Genomic DNA, 16,913 nt, shown 5'->3' with positions numbered 1-16,913 from the left:
AGTCTCAGGGCCACTCAGAGGGAGGAGTTGTACAGTTTGATGGCCACAGGCAGGAATGATTTCCTGTGGCGCTCAGTGGTACATCTTGGTGGTATGAGTCTCCCACTGAAAGTACTCTTGAAAGTACTCTTGAAATGACAATCTCAAAAAGCCAGCACAAATACCAAACTTAATAAACCAAGAAAACAAGCAGGAGCGACTGCAACAGGCTGCACGCGCGGGCGCATGCGCACTAGAGCATGATGTTTAATATGGCAGCACCATTTACCCAGATAATTTTGTTTTTTATTAATTATGTGCCTTTTTATGTCTTTAATATCATTAAAATAATAGAGAGACATAAGAAAACAAGCACAATGGTCTAAAGGGACAGTTCACTCCAAAATCAAAAGTACGTATTTTCCTCTTACCTGTAGTGCTGATTATTAATCTAGAGTGTTTTGGTGTGAGTTGCCAAGTGTTGGAGATATCAGCTGTAGAGATGTCTGCCTTCTCTCCAATCTAATGGAACTAGATGGCACTCAGCTTGTGGTGCTCAAAGTGCCAAAAAATACATTTGAAAATCGGGTTGTGAGCAGTTTCATTTTCTTTCTAGCAAACCCACCAACCGTATTACTGTGCAGAAGGATGTGTGCATCTGCTAATAGACGAGAGGCTTGTTTTCGTGACAGCGTGAGATAAAAACATTAAAGACTTCGTCCTCAGCTGAGCTGTGATGTTAGCTAGCTCAGTGGTGTTAGGTGAGCTAGCAGTAGATGCACGCTTCCTTCTGCGTAATGATACAGTTGATGGGTGTAGTTCGGTAGAAAGAAAATAGTTCCTACATGAAACTGCTCACAACAAGGTCTGTGGATTATCTTGAGTAACCAGGTCATGATTTCTGGGAAGAGACATTGCTGTTGAGTTCTTCAAATGTATTTTTTGGGCACTTTGAGCACCACAAGCCTGAGGGGGTCATCCCTATGTTTCCAGGGTTCTATGTTTCCCGGGTTCTATGTTCCCCGCTTACACAAAAAGGGTTCTATGTTTCCCGCTTGGTTAAGCAGGCAACATAGAACCTTTTTTGCAGGGTTAAGTGGGGAACATAGAACCCGGGAAACATAGAACCCTGGAAACATAGATACGCACCCGCTCTGGTGAGCTAGCAATGTTGGTTAGCTATAAACTAATCTCCATAAGCTAGCAGTGTCAGACTGCGGCTCTTTCTGCGCAGTGATATGATTGGCAGGTGTAGTTTGGTAGAATGAAAGTAGTTCCTACAGTATATGCAACTGCTCACACCAAGGTCTGTGGATTGCTCCATACTTGGTCCCAACAAGGACTTGAATGAGCTACCCTGTGTTTTCCAACCCAAGTGCCTATGGACTGAGCTACTGCAGCCTTATTGAATAACGTGTGTAATACTGTAGTGTTGCTCTGGTTGTTAGAGAGACTTTCGTGAACTGGCCTGATAGAGGTACCCTTGACCTTCGATCTCTATCTTTACCATGAGGTAGAGAGAACTCCATTTTAACACAGCCCAGATTATATCACAGTAACAGAATCTAAAATACCTGGAGTCAGCCTGATTCGTTGTTTACAAAATGTCAGTGCAGATGAAGATTGAAAAATGATCCTGAGTGTCACGTGCATATTCAAATCACAGTTTTCATAAGATAAACAAATCAGCCCCTTCATTAGAAAGTCTAGTCCAAAAATGGGGTCAGATCGTCAAGGTAAGATGGCAATTAAACACGTCATGGCTTGTCAGAGAAAAATATTAAGGTGAAAGATCTAGTTTTTTATTTGCCTCATTTTATGTATTCCTGTTTTATTTCAGGCAGTAGCTGAACAAGTTGTCACAGCTGCAATGATTCTCCAGAATCTAACCTCCAACTCCAGTGAGCCTTCAGTGGACATGGGAGTCTTCATGTTTGGACACTGTGGGGACATGATGGCAGGTATCATAGTCTGGGCGTCTCTCAGCGCTCTCTTCTCTCTGGTTGGGTGTCCTGCCTGTGTTGCTGTTTTCTTAGAGCTGTTCCGCAGACACAAAGCAGGAACCCCCATCTCCCCCAACGACGTCTTCATGCTCAACCTCACCATCATGGACTTGGTCTTCTTGTTTTTTGTCCCGCTCGGACTGTGTAACTTCCTGCTGTGGTACATCAGGCCCATTCAAATGCTGAGTAACTTCCTGTATGCTCTGAACCTGGCTGGACGACCTCTGTTTACAATGTGTATCTGTCTGGACTGCTACCTGGCTGTAGTCCATCCTGTCACCTACCGCACCAGGAAGAGTCTGACCCCCCGCATCCTCATGGCTGCGGCTGTGTGGACCATCACGGTGACTCAAGGGATCACGTTCACAGTCGTCAGTGAGATGAACCACAGCGCCTGGGCCATGTCTGTGTACATCATAGCACTGCCCATCATCATCTCATGTGATGTCTCCATCCTCTGGACTCTGAAGAAGTCCGTCCATGCAGGCGGAGACCTCCACCCGAGGAAGAAGAAGGCTCTGCAGATCATCACTAACAGCATGGTCATGACCGTCACATCGTACGTCCCCCCAGTGCTGGCGTACATCCTTGGAGATCTGATCATCAGTGATGACACAGTGTATGAATGCTTTTTGGCCATACCGATCCTGATAACTCCGACTGCAGGGAGTGTGATCATGCCTCTGCTCTATCTGGGGAATCTGGGGAGTCTGAAGAGTCCCTGCTGTTCAGATGGTTAGAGAGAATAGGGTTAGACAGTTTTAACTAATGCATATCATCATAGGTGCCATGGTAGTGCAGTGGTTAGCATTGTCACCTCACAGCAACGGGGTGCCTGGTTCAAACCCAGGGTGAGGGAGCCCTTGCGTACGGGGTTTGTATTTACTTCCTGTATCAGTGTGGGTTTTCTCTGGGTACTCCAGCTTCCTCCCACAGTCCAAAGACATGCAGGTTAGTTGGTGACTCTAAATTGTCCGTAGGTGTGAATGTGAGTGTGAATGGTTGTCTGTCTCTATGTGTCAGCCCTGTGATAGTCTGGTGACCTGTCCAGGGTGTACCCTGCCTCTCGCCCAATGTCAGCTAACGGGATAAGTGGTTATATTGAACGAATGAATATTGCCATGAAAATTAGTTCTCTGAAACTGTATGTTTGAATATGCAAAAAAAACATTATCTAATTGAATAAGCATTAATTTAGATATATTTCCAGGACAAAATCTGACCTTGAATAAAGTCAGGTTTAAAACTTTTGTTTCATTTCTGTTTCATCAAAGTTTTTTTTAACAAAGAAAATTATTGATGTTTCTTTTTATTACTCCCTTAGAAAATCAGAAAAGAAATGTCAACAGCCTTAAAAAAATAATCTTCACCATGTTTTTAGGAATAAAATGTTACATATAAAATGTTTTTGTTTTGTTTCAATATTGGGGCGACACATGAAGCAGCGGGTTTGGTAGACGGCGCTTAATTTCCTTCATTCTGGTGATTTTTTTATGTGCCATTTTGTGCCTTTAATGCAGCAGTTTATGGTGTAAATGTCTTAAATGTTGTCAAAATGTCCTCTGCTACTTTTATGTTTTTATTGGGGGGTGGGGGTGTTGAATGCAAACATTCTTAATATTGATGGTGCCATGCCCCCTGTGAAATCTACGTCTATGGTTATATAAATCAAGCTATTAATGATATATAAACAATCCCCTATGTAAAAAAACAAAAACAATCTTTGGAATATAAACAGGGATAAAGCCAGAATGGTTTGTGTAGTGGTGTTGATGTCTGTCTCAGAGAAAAAAATCCAATTTTGAGAAAATGGCCTTTAAAGGTATGTGTTGTAAAATTACATACATTTTTGGACCAAAAATAAGACGGCACAGATGAAGAGGGTAAAAATGTTATCTAATAGAAATTGCCATGAAACCTTCCCCAGTTGATTACTTACATTAAGACAATTATTTTTTATATTACAAGTTTTATTACATTTTATGTTTGAGTATGCAAAGTACTCATTATATAGTTAAACATGCAATGTTTGCATACGTTTCCAGAACAGGAATCTGAACATAAATAAAAATCTAAACATGCATTTTGGATGTTGTCTTTCCAGTCTTAGTCTGAATGACAACATGTTATGGAAGCAAAATAGCCCAAAATCTCAAAACTGACCAGCACATGAAAAAGCATTTTCACCTGTAGTGTCTCACCTTGATAGTCAAGTTTGATGGTGATGTGTCAACTACAAAACAGTAAATGCATCCAGTTGATAGGTGATACTAGATTTATACAGTTACACCTAATATTGTATGTATGAAAGTTTTAGAGGTAGCTAGCTGTCATACACTCGCCAGAAGGGGCCCCACTTAGGGTTCTTTTGGGGCATTAGCAGTGCACTGTAGTGCTTTTATGGGAGGGGCTTTCTAGTTGTCATTGCAAAATGTACCAACATGAGTGGCCATCGGGAGCCCCTTCTCCCAGTTTTTGTGGGGGGTCCAAAACTTTTGCCTGGATTGCATCTCTTGCTGGTGCATCCCTGATCCAGTCATGAGCCAAGGAAGCCTCTATTAACCATTCACAAGTTGCAGCTTTATTTGCCTGCAGCCAGTAGAATTGTCTGAACTGCTTTTTACGATATTTCAGCGCACAAATAATCTACTCAGCTGATGATATAAATAACTTGTAAATAAACTTGTTTAACTGCACGGTCTGAGTTAATTCGTCTCAGTAGGCATCAGTGTCGGCAGATATCAGGATGTAAGTGTCACAATATGTATCATCCATCCCATCATTTTTTAGGAAAGAGCTCACAAATCACATGCTTATATTCATGTACCATATTAACTTTGTTGTTATTGTTATTTATTATATACTATCAATTATATGATTTTCCATTTTATACTTATCTATATATAAATGTGAATCAGTGTATGCTTCATTTCTGGGATCAATAAAGTGTGAGTTTTTCCTATTCACTGTGGGAGTGTTAAGATAAAACACATGTAAAGTAATAAAATGTAGGATTCATGACAACAAATATAATTATATTTGTTATATTACACACGTTTTAATAGTTTTAGGTGAGATTAAAACATAAAACAAAGACGCAAAAAATATGTAAAAATATGTGTGTATGTAGAAGAGAACAAAATTACAATCTTGTCTGTGTGTATCATTTTTTGTTAAATACTCTGAATCCCTTGTGTTGGAAAATCCAACTTGGAAACTCACGTCACACAATGTACCTTTTTCCAACATACATCTTCATCCCACAGTATGTAAATGTTTGTTTATACCTGCACACCTGCATGAGTACAACTGTCATGAAAGATGACCTGCTCGCCTTCATCATTTACATTAGTCATATATCACTGCAAATGAGGAACCAAATGTAAATCTGTCGTGGAAAAGACTTCTTCCTCACATGTTTATCAAACATTTCATTAGTGTTATCAGATTAATGTCTCAGTCTGAGGTTTTCAAAGTTATAGTAAATTATATGCAGAAGCACAGTGTCTTCTCGTCTACAATACTAATAGTTCAGTTTGTTCTGATGTGTTTAAAAGCCACTACAATTGTTAGGAATTTTTTATACTGATATAATTTTCTATCCATTGTCTGTGGCGTAACAATATTAGTTGAAAGGTTTCGGGTTTCTTTCAAATTATACAGATAAAAGTTACAGTGGTAACTCCACAGCAGCTTAGATACACTGTAAAGAGAAAGTATTTGTTCTAACTTAAAAAATAAAAAGTTTCTGGGCTGCCTTGAAATTTTAAGTTGACTGAATTTGAGAAGACAAGTTGAGGTAATTTTGTAATGATTGAACTTGTCTTTTTAGATTCGGTCAACTTAAATTTTTAAGACAACCTGGACACTAGCTTTTATAAGTTAGAACAAATAGTTTATTTTCACAGTTATCCCGCCACCTGTTTGCCACCACAGTATGGAGCATCTGAGGATTACCATCGATAATCATGATCAAAAATTTAACAGCTTTATTGTGAGTTTCACTTTGTGAGACATTCACTTATTCATTTCTCTTTTTTAAAATGGTTTATTTATGGAGATTTTTTCCATTTATCAGACAAGACATTAATATAAGCTGTCATTTTAAGGTAAAAATATCTACAGAATTATACAGGAAACTGTAGAGTAGGAAAGAACCAACAACAAACAAGATGTGCATCAAAGTGTTTTTAACAACAGATAGGATAGTTCATAGCTATTTATTTCTAATCACACCATCAACATTTATCAAACTGGTTGTCTTAAAAATAAAGATAAATTTAAGTATAAGTATAAAAATTACTTAATTCTAACTTTCTTTAATTCTTTTTTATAAACATAAAACATTAGTGCAAACATACAGCATGACATGATAAATGATATAAGAACATAGCATTAGATAAATTAAATCAAGAAGAGAACCACATGCCACATAGGTGTAGAGTTCAGTGGGAAATACAGGAGACAACTCCTCCTTAATATTTAGAATATGTGCATTTGTCTCCCCACATTTTTGGTGCATAAAATTTCACTAGAATGCAGGATTAAGTGTTTTTACGCTGTTTTTTTTTTTTTTTGGTTTGGTTGTTTTTTTGTTGTTGTTTTCTTTTTTTTGCAAAGATTTGTTTTTATTAACAGATGCTCAAATTACAGTGCAGGAGCAGTTCCAAAATGTGTGTTTGAAAATATTATTTTTTAAAAGAAATAGTAAAAGGACAAAGATACTTATCCAAAAACAAAAAACAAAACAAAATACAAACAAAACATACTAAAAAAAGAATTTAAATAAAACATACGGATACTATGCCTTAAGTATATACTGTACAGGGAGGATGGACTAAAACTAAATCTTAGGACATTTTGACGCACAAACATATATTGATATATTCATGAATGGATCAGAAATGATCAAACTTGGGAAAGAGAAACAAGAAGTTGTTCAGCATCAACCCCCCACCCCTGTATGGTTCTACATTTTTTGTCATTTCTATAAAAATGTCAATAAAGGGACCCCATATTTTCTGAAAGATTGAAGGTTTTTTTCCTCATATTATATAATATTTGTGTAGGTGTGTAAGAGGCAAGTTCATTAATCCAGTGTCTTGGGGATGGTGCATCATCTGATTTCCAATTAATTAATAAGCATGCTCAAATATTTCTGGTAGAGGACGCCCAACCCATTCGTTACATATGTGTCCCCCTAGTGTTGAAATGAAATCTACGCTCATGATGTCATAAATATGTGATGGTCTAAATATGCACAGGGATATGGCTTACTTGAAAAACTGAGTTAGGGGTTATTTTAACTTTCTACGAGTCAGAGACCTTTTAGCTTCTGGCACCTGGTTATGTGAGAGGGAGATGCAGATACTATCAGAGGAGGCATGAATCAAGAATTCTTGCAGCATCCGAGCCTGAAACGATCCAGTTTTCCCTGATTCTTTAGATGGAGTATCGGCATGATAGTAGATCCCAAAGTGGAAGTAATGGTCATCGGAATAGCAATCGAACAAAGGAAGGCGTTGAAACTGCTGATCAGCGGCCAGCCAATAACTAACATAAGCACTGGAGGAAGGTAAGACAAGACTGTCATCACCAGGCTGTTGATGAGGGTGTGGACGGCTCTTTGCTTCTGCGGGTGAATGTTTGTTCTGCCAGGTTCAGACTTAATTAGTTTGTGGAGGATGAGAGAATCACAGATGCCAATTATTATCACAGCTATTATAAATGGCACAATGGAAAGTATGGAGAAGTATAACTTGTAAAAAAGAAAGAATGCAACCCCAGTGGCAGCTGTTAAAGTCCAAACAATGCCGACTATCACAACCCTGGGAGTCAGACTCTTCCTCTTGTGGTAGAGGATTGGATGAACCACAGCCAGGTAACAGTCCACACAGGTACAAGCCATCAGGAGGGGTCTCCCACATGTGCTCAAGGCATAGATGAAGTTCCAAGTCGCTTCAAAGGACCAACTCCTCCAGAAAAGCTGGTTTAACAATCCCGGCGGGATGAAGAGCAAGAAGACAAAATCCATAGCGGAGACATTCAGGATGAAAACATCATTTGGTGTGAAAGGAGTTCCTCTCTTGTATCTCTGAAACATCTCCCAGAGGATGGCGGTAGATGCAGGGAGACCAAGAACAGTGCACACCATTGTCAAAACAGCCCAAACAAATCTGCCCTCTTCATGGCCTGTACACACATTAAAATCAAATTCTTCCCAGACAAATCCAGACGGGGCAGAGCTGTTGGACAGATGCTCAGACTGGTAAAGCATCTCAAGCAACATAATTGAGCGGAGTAGATTAAACACCTGAGAGACACAGAAAACTAAAATTAAACTAAATTCAGACATACACACAACATGCTGCAAACAAGTACCTGTACATGCTACACATACTGTACCTGCTTACAAGGTTTGGTAGGGATGTTTTCACCGAGGTGCTGCTGTGTCTTGTTGCCCCGAGGAATGTGTCAAACATCTGTGCAAATGTTTGTGCGTAGGCTTCAATCAAATTCATAACCTGGTGTCAATTTCAGTTTTACAAATCATATATTTATGGAAACCAGCAGACGCACGGAGTGTGGTTTAATATCCATTAACCTCTGTACATCAGAAGTGATGCAAATAACATCAGAATTTGCAAACAACATGTTGTGGAAACTCATTTATAAAACCCTGGGTGATGACCTGACATGCAAATGTTGTTTTAGCTGTTAACAGGTGGAAAAACAAAAAGTGTGTGGCAGCATAAACACCCTGTACACTACAGGCAAATCAGGTGTCAGAACGCAGATGAATGTGCTGTCATTGCTGATGAATAATACTCCGAGACTGCTGGGGTTTATCAGGGGTTACTGCGTTAAGTGAGCAATCAATGCCAGAAGTCGAGGTATGGAAAGAAGCCAGGTGTCAGGCAAAAGAGCAGCTGAGAGGAACAAGTGTTGCTTGTCATGTACACTGTTGGCACTGGCAACATTACTGATGATGTGCTTATGGGGTGCACACATCACATGATCTCCATCCACTCGAAAATGTAGAGTTGCAGAGTTACTGGTTACTGGTAAGTTACTGGTAGCCCTCTAATTACTTTCTGATCTGATTATAATTGCAGTAGGCTGTGCCTGCCACATTGAATGCTGTCACTGATATCATGTCCTTTTCTTTTTTTAGTTTCCTTGACACCTTGAGACCAACCAAATGACCATAAAGATGCACAGAAAAGACCACAGAGAGATACAAAGGCACTCCAAAGAGACACAAAATAAGTACAAAAGGACACATAATTATTTAACAGAGACACAAAATGACTACAAAGACACACGAAACAACAAAAAAGAGGCAAAACCATGTAGGAGAGGTGGTGGGGCCTTTTGCATATCTGTGCCCTGGGGTCCATTTTCTCATAATTCGCCCATGCTGGTAGGGTCTCAATATGTGCAGGCCAGGAGAGGACGGGAAAATAGTCACGGACAATCTGATTTATTTAACTGGATTCAAAAGAGATGTTAGTTTAGACTGGGGGAAAAACTTTAAACCTGAACACATCTGTATGCACAAAGGCAGCTCTGGAGCGCATCCTATGCAACGCTGCCTTCATGTGCTCCTCGTAAACTCTCCTTTCAAGAAGTTGTTTATAAGTCAAAGCTCGTTGGATAGGCAGGTTGTGGGCAGAACAATTATAAATTAACTACATTATAGCTTATCTATTAACCGTCTGTCCCTTAAGCTTCTCAGAAAGTCAAGTATCAACCCTTCGTTGCCTTCCCTTTTGTTAAAAAATACTTGCTGGGTGGTTTTTGTGTTTAGATGTGCTATAAACGACATTCACGCCGCCCTGTGAAGGCAGCACCAGCGGTCTTGATGACGCTCATCGTCGCATTATTTTTGTACCCCTGTCGCCGCCATTACTGCCAGTTTTCGCACATCTTTCAGCAGCTGCTTGCGGCTAATTTTAACATTCAGTTATTTTTTTGCCAGTAACATAAAGCTGTTACCACCGGGAAAGCGCCCCGACTACATGGACGCAACAGTTACCGAGCCTTATGCTACAGAAATACCACAACGTTAGCAGAGACGATAAATTAGCTAAGTAGCTACATTTTGTAAAGTAAGCTAGCAGAGGGGGTTGTTGCGACGCTGCTACTAATAATTTCTCATCCAGCGGTTATTTGTAGACGCTTTGAAGATGTCGCTACACGGTAAACGTAAAGAAATCTACAAGTACGAGGCGCCATGGACGGTTTACGCCATGAACTGGAGTGTCCGACCGGACAAACGGTTCCGCCTGGCGCTCGGTAGCTTTGTGGAGGAGTACAATAACAAGGTAACTTCATCTTGTCCCATGGTGCCTTTTAATGGCAGACATGACCAGTGATGGCGACGTCTTGTACACAAATCATAGATATAAGTAACTGGAAAGTCACTGTATCAATGAAAAGTAACGTTAGAATTTCAATTATCATATAAAATGTCCCCTCCAGGCCCCCTGTCAAAGCTTACTGAAAGCAACGGTTCACAATGTACACTAGTGACTAACAAACTGTAGCTAGCGTTAACTTAAATTGTAGCTACTGGGAAACACCTGGAGATACATTATGAGGATATGAAAATGATGTCTGTTCATCCTGTTTTGTATTACCTGTCTGTGTGTTTATGAAATGTTTTGTGGCGATTGTAGGCAGCAGTTTACCTTCATTACATAATTTCAATATGAATGTAAATACAGTTCCCATTGTAATACAGTGGGGGAAGTCAGTTGCTGACATTTAAAACAGATTAGCAGTTTAAGAAATAATTGTTTTGGGGTTTTTTTGTGCTAAATTTCAATTGAATTGAAATTTAAAATTTATATCTTTAATAAACAAACAAGACAAAACAATGAGAGGTAAACAATACACTTAAGTATACAATAAAGAAAAGAAAAAAATTAAATAAACACGACACTAAGACTTACAAAGGGAAGTTGCATTTACAACAGAGCAGGTTTGGTTACAGAGGAACATAATAATGGTATTTTCAGTGATAGGCCATTATAATACAATATATTACAGCAATCCATTCTGTTCAATTAGATCCCCAGATATAGCGTGACTTGCGGTCATTCATTCAATCATGTAGAACATTCGGAGTCTCTGCATCCACTGGGTCATAGTTGGTGGTTTTGCATCTTTCCAGTTCACTGTTATCATTTTCTCTGCAATCGGTAAAAGTATCCTCAGTATATACCTCTGATCCATCCAGAAGGCAAGCCAAAATCTCGACAAATAGGTTCCCAGTTTACCTGTTTATTGGCTAATGGGTGTGCACAGTGCTCAACATATTGATGCAGTCCATTTAAAATTCATTCATAACTTTTTGTACAGGCCCAGTTGAATAATATTGCAATAATAATGTGTGGTTATCACAAAATCCCACAGCACACCTGGATTGGCATCGCGGCACACCATTTGAGAACCACTGCCTTGAACTGTTCAGTTTTCTTATTACGTATGCTGCAAACTTCTGACTTTAACAACTATTAAACTCTTAATTAGTTAATAACATTTTTATTATCCATTTTCAGTTGACAGAACAGTGTTTAGCAAAGCTGGAAATACCAACTGAATTGATTCATTCATTTAGTTGCTATCAGCACAAGTGGGACCTGGACGTATGGTGGTATTGTAAAGAATTAAAAAATCTGACATGACAATAAAAACATTAAAGATACGTTTTGTGGTTATGATTAATATAATGTGTCTCGAACTGAATTATCCCATCTCAGGATCCCTAAAATCACCACCACCTGTCCCACTCTTGAGTGACTGTGCTGTTCCCCCGCTCAGTAACACTACCCTGACTCACCTAAGGTGAGTTGGTATTCTGTGTTCCCAGGTTCAGATAGTTGGTCTGGAGGAGGAGAACTCAGAGTTTGTGTGTCGAAACACTTTCGACCATCCCTACCCCACCACCAAGGTCATGTGGATTCCAGACAGCAAAGGAGCATACCCTGACCTGCTGGCCACCAGCGGAGACTACCTGAGAATCTGGAGGGTAAGAGGACCGGTCTGACCTGAAGCCATGACCTCCTGTAGTCATAGAAATATATTATAGAGACATAGTCAAATACTATGTACCAATTACTGTATACCTGTTTTCCACACTCAAAGTTTCAAGCTCATAACTTTCTGATTCTGAAAAGTAAGGTTCTAATATGCTACAGCGTTACAACAAAAAAAATTGTTTTGCTTTTTGTTTGTTTGGATAATTTTACAGACAAACATTCTGGGATGCATTGATCCCATAAATGGTACAGAGGTGTTAAACGGTCTTACAGGTTTACTACACTGGTTATTCATTTTTTATTGTTTATTATTTAATATTGTGTAAAACTGTTTTGAATGTGGACATGATGACTGCTTATGACAACTATGGTGAAGCCCATAATAGACCATGTGGTGCATGTGGATCATATGAAGTCACTAAAGTGCACAATTATAAAAATGTGTTTCTATTGTCAGGTGGGCGAGACAGAGACCCGACTGGAGTGCCTGCTCAACAATAACAAGAACTCTGATTTCTGTGCACCACTCACGTCCTTTGACTGGAACGAGGTGGACCCAAACTTGTTAGGTAAAAACTCAGTGCTGACTCTACTGGTGAATCCCTCATAGATCCTAGAAAATGATGAGATTTCAAAGTCATTATTGTTATTAGTCATTATTGTTAAAATGGAGATGACATTGTTTTTATGTTTATGTATGTTTTCTGTGCAGGTACTTCCAGTATCGACACTACCTGCACGATCTGGGGGCTGGAGACTGGACAGGTGCTGGGCAGGGTCAACTTAGTGTCTGGTCATGTCAAGACACAGCTCATTGCCCACGACAAAGAGGTAAATGTTCTGACATGATTGATCAGGCCATCAAGAATTGTAATGTGTTTAATAAAACAGTACTTATAGACATTAGTCTTAAGCCCTAATCAGACAGGATTAGTTTTACATAGGTACGTGGGGTAAAGTAATAATTACCAGAGATTTTAGTCCCGTTCGAATGTGCCATGCAAGTAATCATTACCGCACGATGTCAGCAAAGATTAACGCGACTTTCACCTTCTGTAAAAGGGTCCCGGACAATTACCTCAGGTAATACTAATCCCGTGCGAATAGACCAGCAGTAAATATGTGTGTGTAGATATTTTGTCATATCCTGTTTACAAGTGGTTTTTCGTGGATTTTCAAGCATGGAGGCTCTTGAAGAAGCACTCAGTTTTGCACTTCACAGTCGGACAAGTCCGTGTGAAACCTCAGGTACTGTGGGCCTACGACGAACACGATTCAAGTGTGTTCGAGTGTGGTACGCACAGGAAGCAACGTCATACGCACATGACAGCGGTGTGTGAAAGGATTTACCCCTCCCACTTGTGGTAGTTTTACTGATATTTCTTATCCCGTGCGAATTGGCCATTAATATTACCAACGTCCTGTGGTAAACATTACCTCACATGCCCATGTAAAACTAATCCCATCCAAATAGTGCTTTAGAGTAACTTTATCTTCTTCTAGTCAAATTCTCCTCACTCAGCTGATCCGCACTCATGGTCTGGTTGCATTGCAGGTGTATGACATCTCTTTCAGCCGAGCGGGCGGTGGCAGGGACATGTTTGCCTCAGTGGGGGCGGACGGCTCCGTCCGCATGTTTGACCTCCGTCACCTCGAACACAGCACTATCATCTATGAAGACCCCCAGCACCACCCACTGCTCCGGCTCTGCTGGAACAAGCAAGACCCCAACTACCTGGTCACTATGGCAATGGACAGCATGGAGGTAAATGCTGCTCCCTCTCTAAATACATGCTATAAAACTAAAACCTCTAAACTTCTTTTCAAATATGTTTCTGGGATTCTGAATTAAAAGTGAAAATGTAAAAAGCTTATAAGTCATGGGAAGTGTAATTTCTCACAGCATATACTGTTTTTCTATGTTTAACACATGGTACGTTTTTAAATAATGAGTCTACATGTTGGAACTGTACTGAACTTAAAAACCCCACATTAGTTTGAGACTTACAAAACTATGTCTATTGACTTAAAATATTAAATTAGCTTCTTGAAACTCAGAATGGAAGATAATTTTTACCAATTTATCGTCATCTGGAGCCCCTATTTGTCCTATTTTATTTGCTAGTTGATGTCTGTACATTTATTTTCTCATATCCTCAGGTGGTGATCTTAGATGTGCGTGTGCCCTGTACTCCGGTGGCCAGACTCAACAACCACAGGGCCTGTGTGAATGGAATCGCCTGGGCACCACACTCCTCATGTCACATCTGTACAGCAGGTATGCAGATTTTAGTGAACACAGAAGCTTGTTTGCAGGTTTAGGGCTGTGTCTAAAAATATAACAGCAACAGAATGACACGAGATCATCTCAATACAAGTGTAAACATCATTGCAGTATCTGACAATGAGCACTAGAGGGAGCCGTTCTAATGTGTGTCAATTTAACAAAGCAGTGTGACAGTAAATACACAAGTTGGAAAGTTAACTACTTGGTTAATTTGAGAAGATAATTGACAGATTAATGGACAATGAAAAGAATGATTTGTTGCACTCCTAATAGTAGAAGAAGTTACTACACTTGAAAATTAGCATACAGGGAAAAGCAGTCACCCAACAAAGAGTTGCAGACTTGATCACAAGATGCAGCAGGACTGCGTTCAGTTTGTGATGACAGATGATTGATCACATCGGATGTTGGCTTCATGTGTTTAAGCAAAGCAGAATATTAAAGACAAAAGAATAAAGTGGCAGAGGTTACCGCCTCCACTAATTTCTGAAGTTAATACTTACATACCAAGACGACTTTGTCCAAAAACCCCCTCAAGTACAGTCACGTAATACTGTGTAAAAATTCGATTACATTCAATCTATAGTTTGCACATTGCATCGGCCCTGTAGTTCAAAACACTGATGTGCTGTTAAAGCAACATTACAGATGTGGTGCTGTGTGTATTTTGTCTCTTACTTGTTTCTCCTGATGTTGCATTGATGTTCATGGTTTATGTAAGAACATGTTTAAGAATAGTTCTCAACCAGATTCAGGTCACTTACATGTGGTGTTTACTGACATTGTTTTCTTCCTGTTTAAAAAAGATAAATCAATTAAAATCAAAACTCTCTGTCTAGCGGAGGACCACCAGGCCCTAATCTGGGACATCCAGCAGATGCCGCGGGCCATTGAAGACCCTATACTGGCCTACACAGCTGAAGGAGAGATCAATAACGTCCAGTGGGCCACCACCCAGCCCGACTGGATCGCTATCTGCTACAACAACTGCCTGGAAATCCTCAGAGTCTGAGCTGCAGTCACCAAAATAAGGCAACTCAAAAACACTCTCAGTTGGATTTACAAGTTGTTTAAGGATGAAGTAACATTCAATTCCTGCTCGTATTGGGTTCACGTTGACACAGATTATGTGTGCAACGTTTTTTTTCCGACTGAGTAAGAACCGCAGCGCTTGACTTTGTGATACAAAATCAAGACGTCTTGTATCAGAAAACTAAATGGAGCGCCAAAACAAAACCGGCAGCCAAGTCTCAAGAAACTGTTTTCATGTACAGACTAAGATTCAACAGCCTTAAAGCTTTCAACACGTTGTCTCACGGACAAAAAGGCTCGTCAGTTACATGTTTTTATACACCACATGGTGCATTGTATATAGTTTTACCCACTACAACATTAACCATTCATTTTTATGAAGCAGCAACATGTAGTGTAGCCACATTTAAAAGTGGATCGAATGTGGTTTTAAGTGTCCATGTATTCAACTGTTTTTTAAACCTATATTTTATTCAACTGAATATCATTTGTATTAAGATAAACATCTCTGTTGTAACAGTTAACTAGTATTAACCATTGACCATAATACAGATTTGTTTTTGTAATTTGTGCACCAATTATTTTATTCATACCACCGTTATTTTATACAAAAATAAACAGTCCCTCACAGTCAAATCATTATACAGAAGTTTTATAGTTAGGTGACAGTTAATTTACAGTGAGGTGACATATTGATAAAAATCTATAGTACAGATGTAAAATTAGAAATGATAGGTTGAAAAGTGTATTATGACAGTTACTGTATAATACTGAGAGAATACTGCCTACATCCTCCAACATCTCTACAATAGAGAGAAACTTACATTTTTGTCAACCAGCCTAGAACACTGACATTGTATAACGAATGCTGTGAGTTCTGTTGTGATATTGAGTCCTGTTGTGAATTTCGGACTGGGGTGGGATGTGAAGACGTGGGAGGGAACAGGAGTTATTTCCTACTTGTAGGTGTTTCAGTATGGCGTCATGATGTGTGATTATTTGCTAAACATAAAGTCATAAAATCACTTGTTCACGATTCATTTTCACAAAAGTGAAGCAGCACCTCCGTCGGGTAATAATTGAATTTAAAACACAATACAAAAAAGATCACAGTGATAGGTTGACAACAGAAAAAGTGTCGCGCATCAGAGAGCAGTGACAAAATTATTGGTTTAACAATGAATTTAACAATGTACATATCTTTGTCACAATTCTTTTGTAACAAAATTCAGTAGATCAAAATGTTTTTGTGGTGGAGTTCTGTTGAAAGTTCATACCAGCCAGGAAATTGACATTGTGGGAATTGCTTTTTTGCTGTTGTCTTTTTTTGTTTGAGAATTAGATGGGAAGATTGACAATAATCTTGTGCTTGTGCCTCTCAGCCAGCAGGTGCTAGATTAGTTTAGCTTAGCTTATTTTAGCTTAGCACAAACACTGAAAATAGGGAAACAGTTGAATGGTTTTATGGGGTGTCAAATGACATGGAGAATTTCTTGGCCAGAAGTAGTTGTCAGGCAACCAGTGGAGAATCCAGGAAGTCATTCCTCCTGGTCAAAATAAGCTTTG

At 39.4% G+C, this 16,913-nt stretch overlaps 1 protein-coding gene across 1 annotated transcript; it reads left to right on the top strand.

Moving 5' to 3' along the window:
* The first annotated feature begins 9,857 nt into the window (after window positions 1-9,857).
* Window positions 9,858-15,913, top strand: LOC126399889 (DDB1- and CUL4-associated factor 7-like). The gene is made up of 7 exons (XM_050060213.1): window positions 9,858-10,309; window positions 11,860-12,018; window positions 12,486-12,597; window positions 12,741-12,859; window positions 13,584-13,793; window positions 14,189-14,306; window positions 15,155-15,913. Exons 1-7 carry the CDS (start codon window positions 10,172-10,174, stop codon window positions 15,325-15,327), a joined length of 1,029 nt encoding a protein of 342 aa, XP_049916170.1. The 5' UTR covers window positions 9,858-10,171; the 3' UTR covers window positions 15,328-15,913.
* The last annotated feature ends 1,000 nt before the right edge of the window (window positions 15,914-16,913 follow it).

Source organism: Epinephelus moara, chromosome 13, assembly GCF_006386435.1.
Source record: "Epinephelus moara isolate mb chromosome 13, YSFRI_EMoa_1.0, whole genome shotgun sequence".
Taxonomy (NCBI): domain Eukaryota; kingdom Metazoa; phylum Chordata; class Actinopteri; order Perciformes; family Serranidae; genus Epinephelus; species Epinephelus moara.
Note: the sequence above shows the minus strand (reverse complement) of the source record. Positions and strands in the feature narration are given on the sequence as shown.

Excerpts from the sequence above, each read along its gene's own strand:
- LOC126399889 (XM_050060213.1), top strand. The coding sequence starts at position 10,172 with ATGTCGCTACACGGTAAACGTAAAGAAATCTACAAGTACGAGGCGCCA. Across the intron at positions 10,310-11,859 it reads TGGAGGAGTACAATAACAAG|GTTCAGATAGTTGGTCTGGA; the intron begins GTAACTTCATCT and ends CTGTGTTCCCAG. Across the intron at positions 14,307-15,154 it reads ATGTCACATCTGTACAGCAG|CGGAGGACCACCAGGCCCTA; the intron begins GTATGCAGATTT and ends CTCTCTGTCTAG.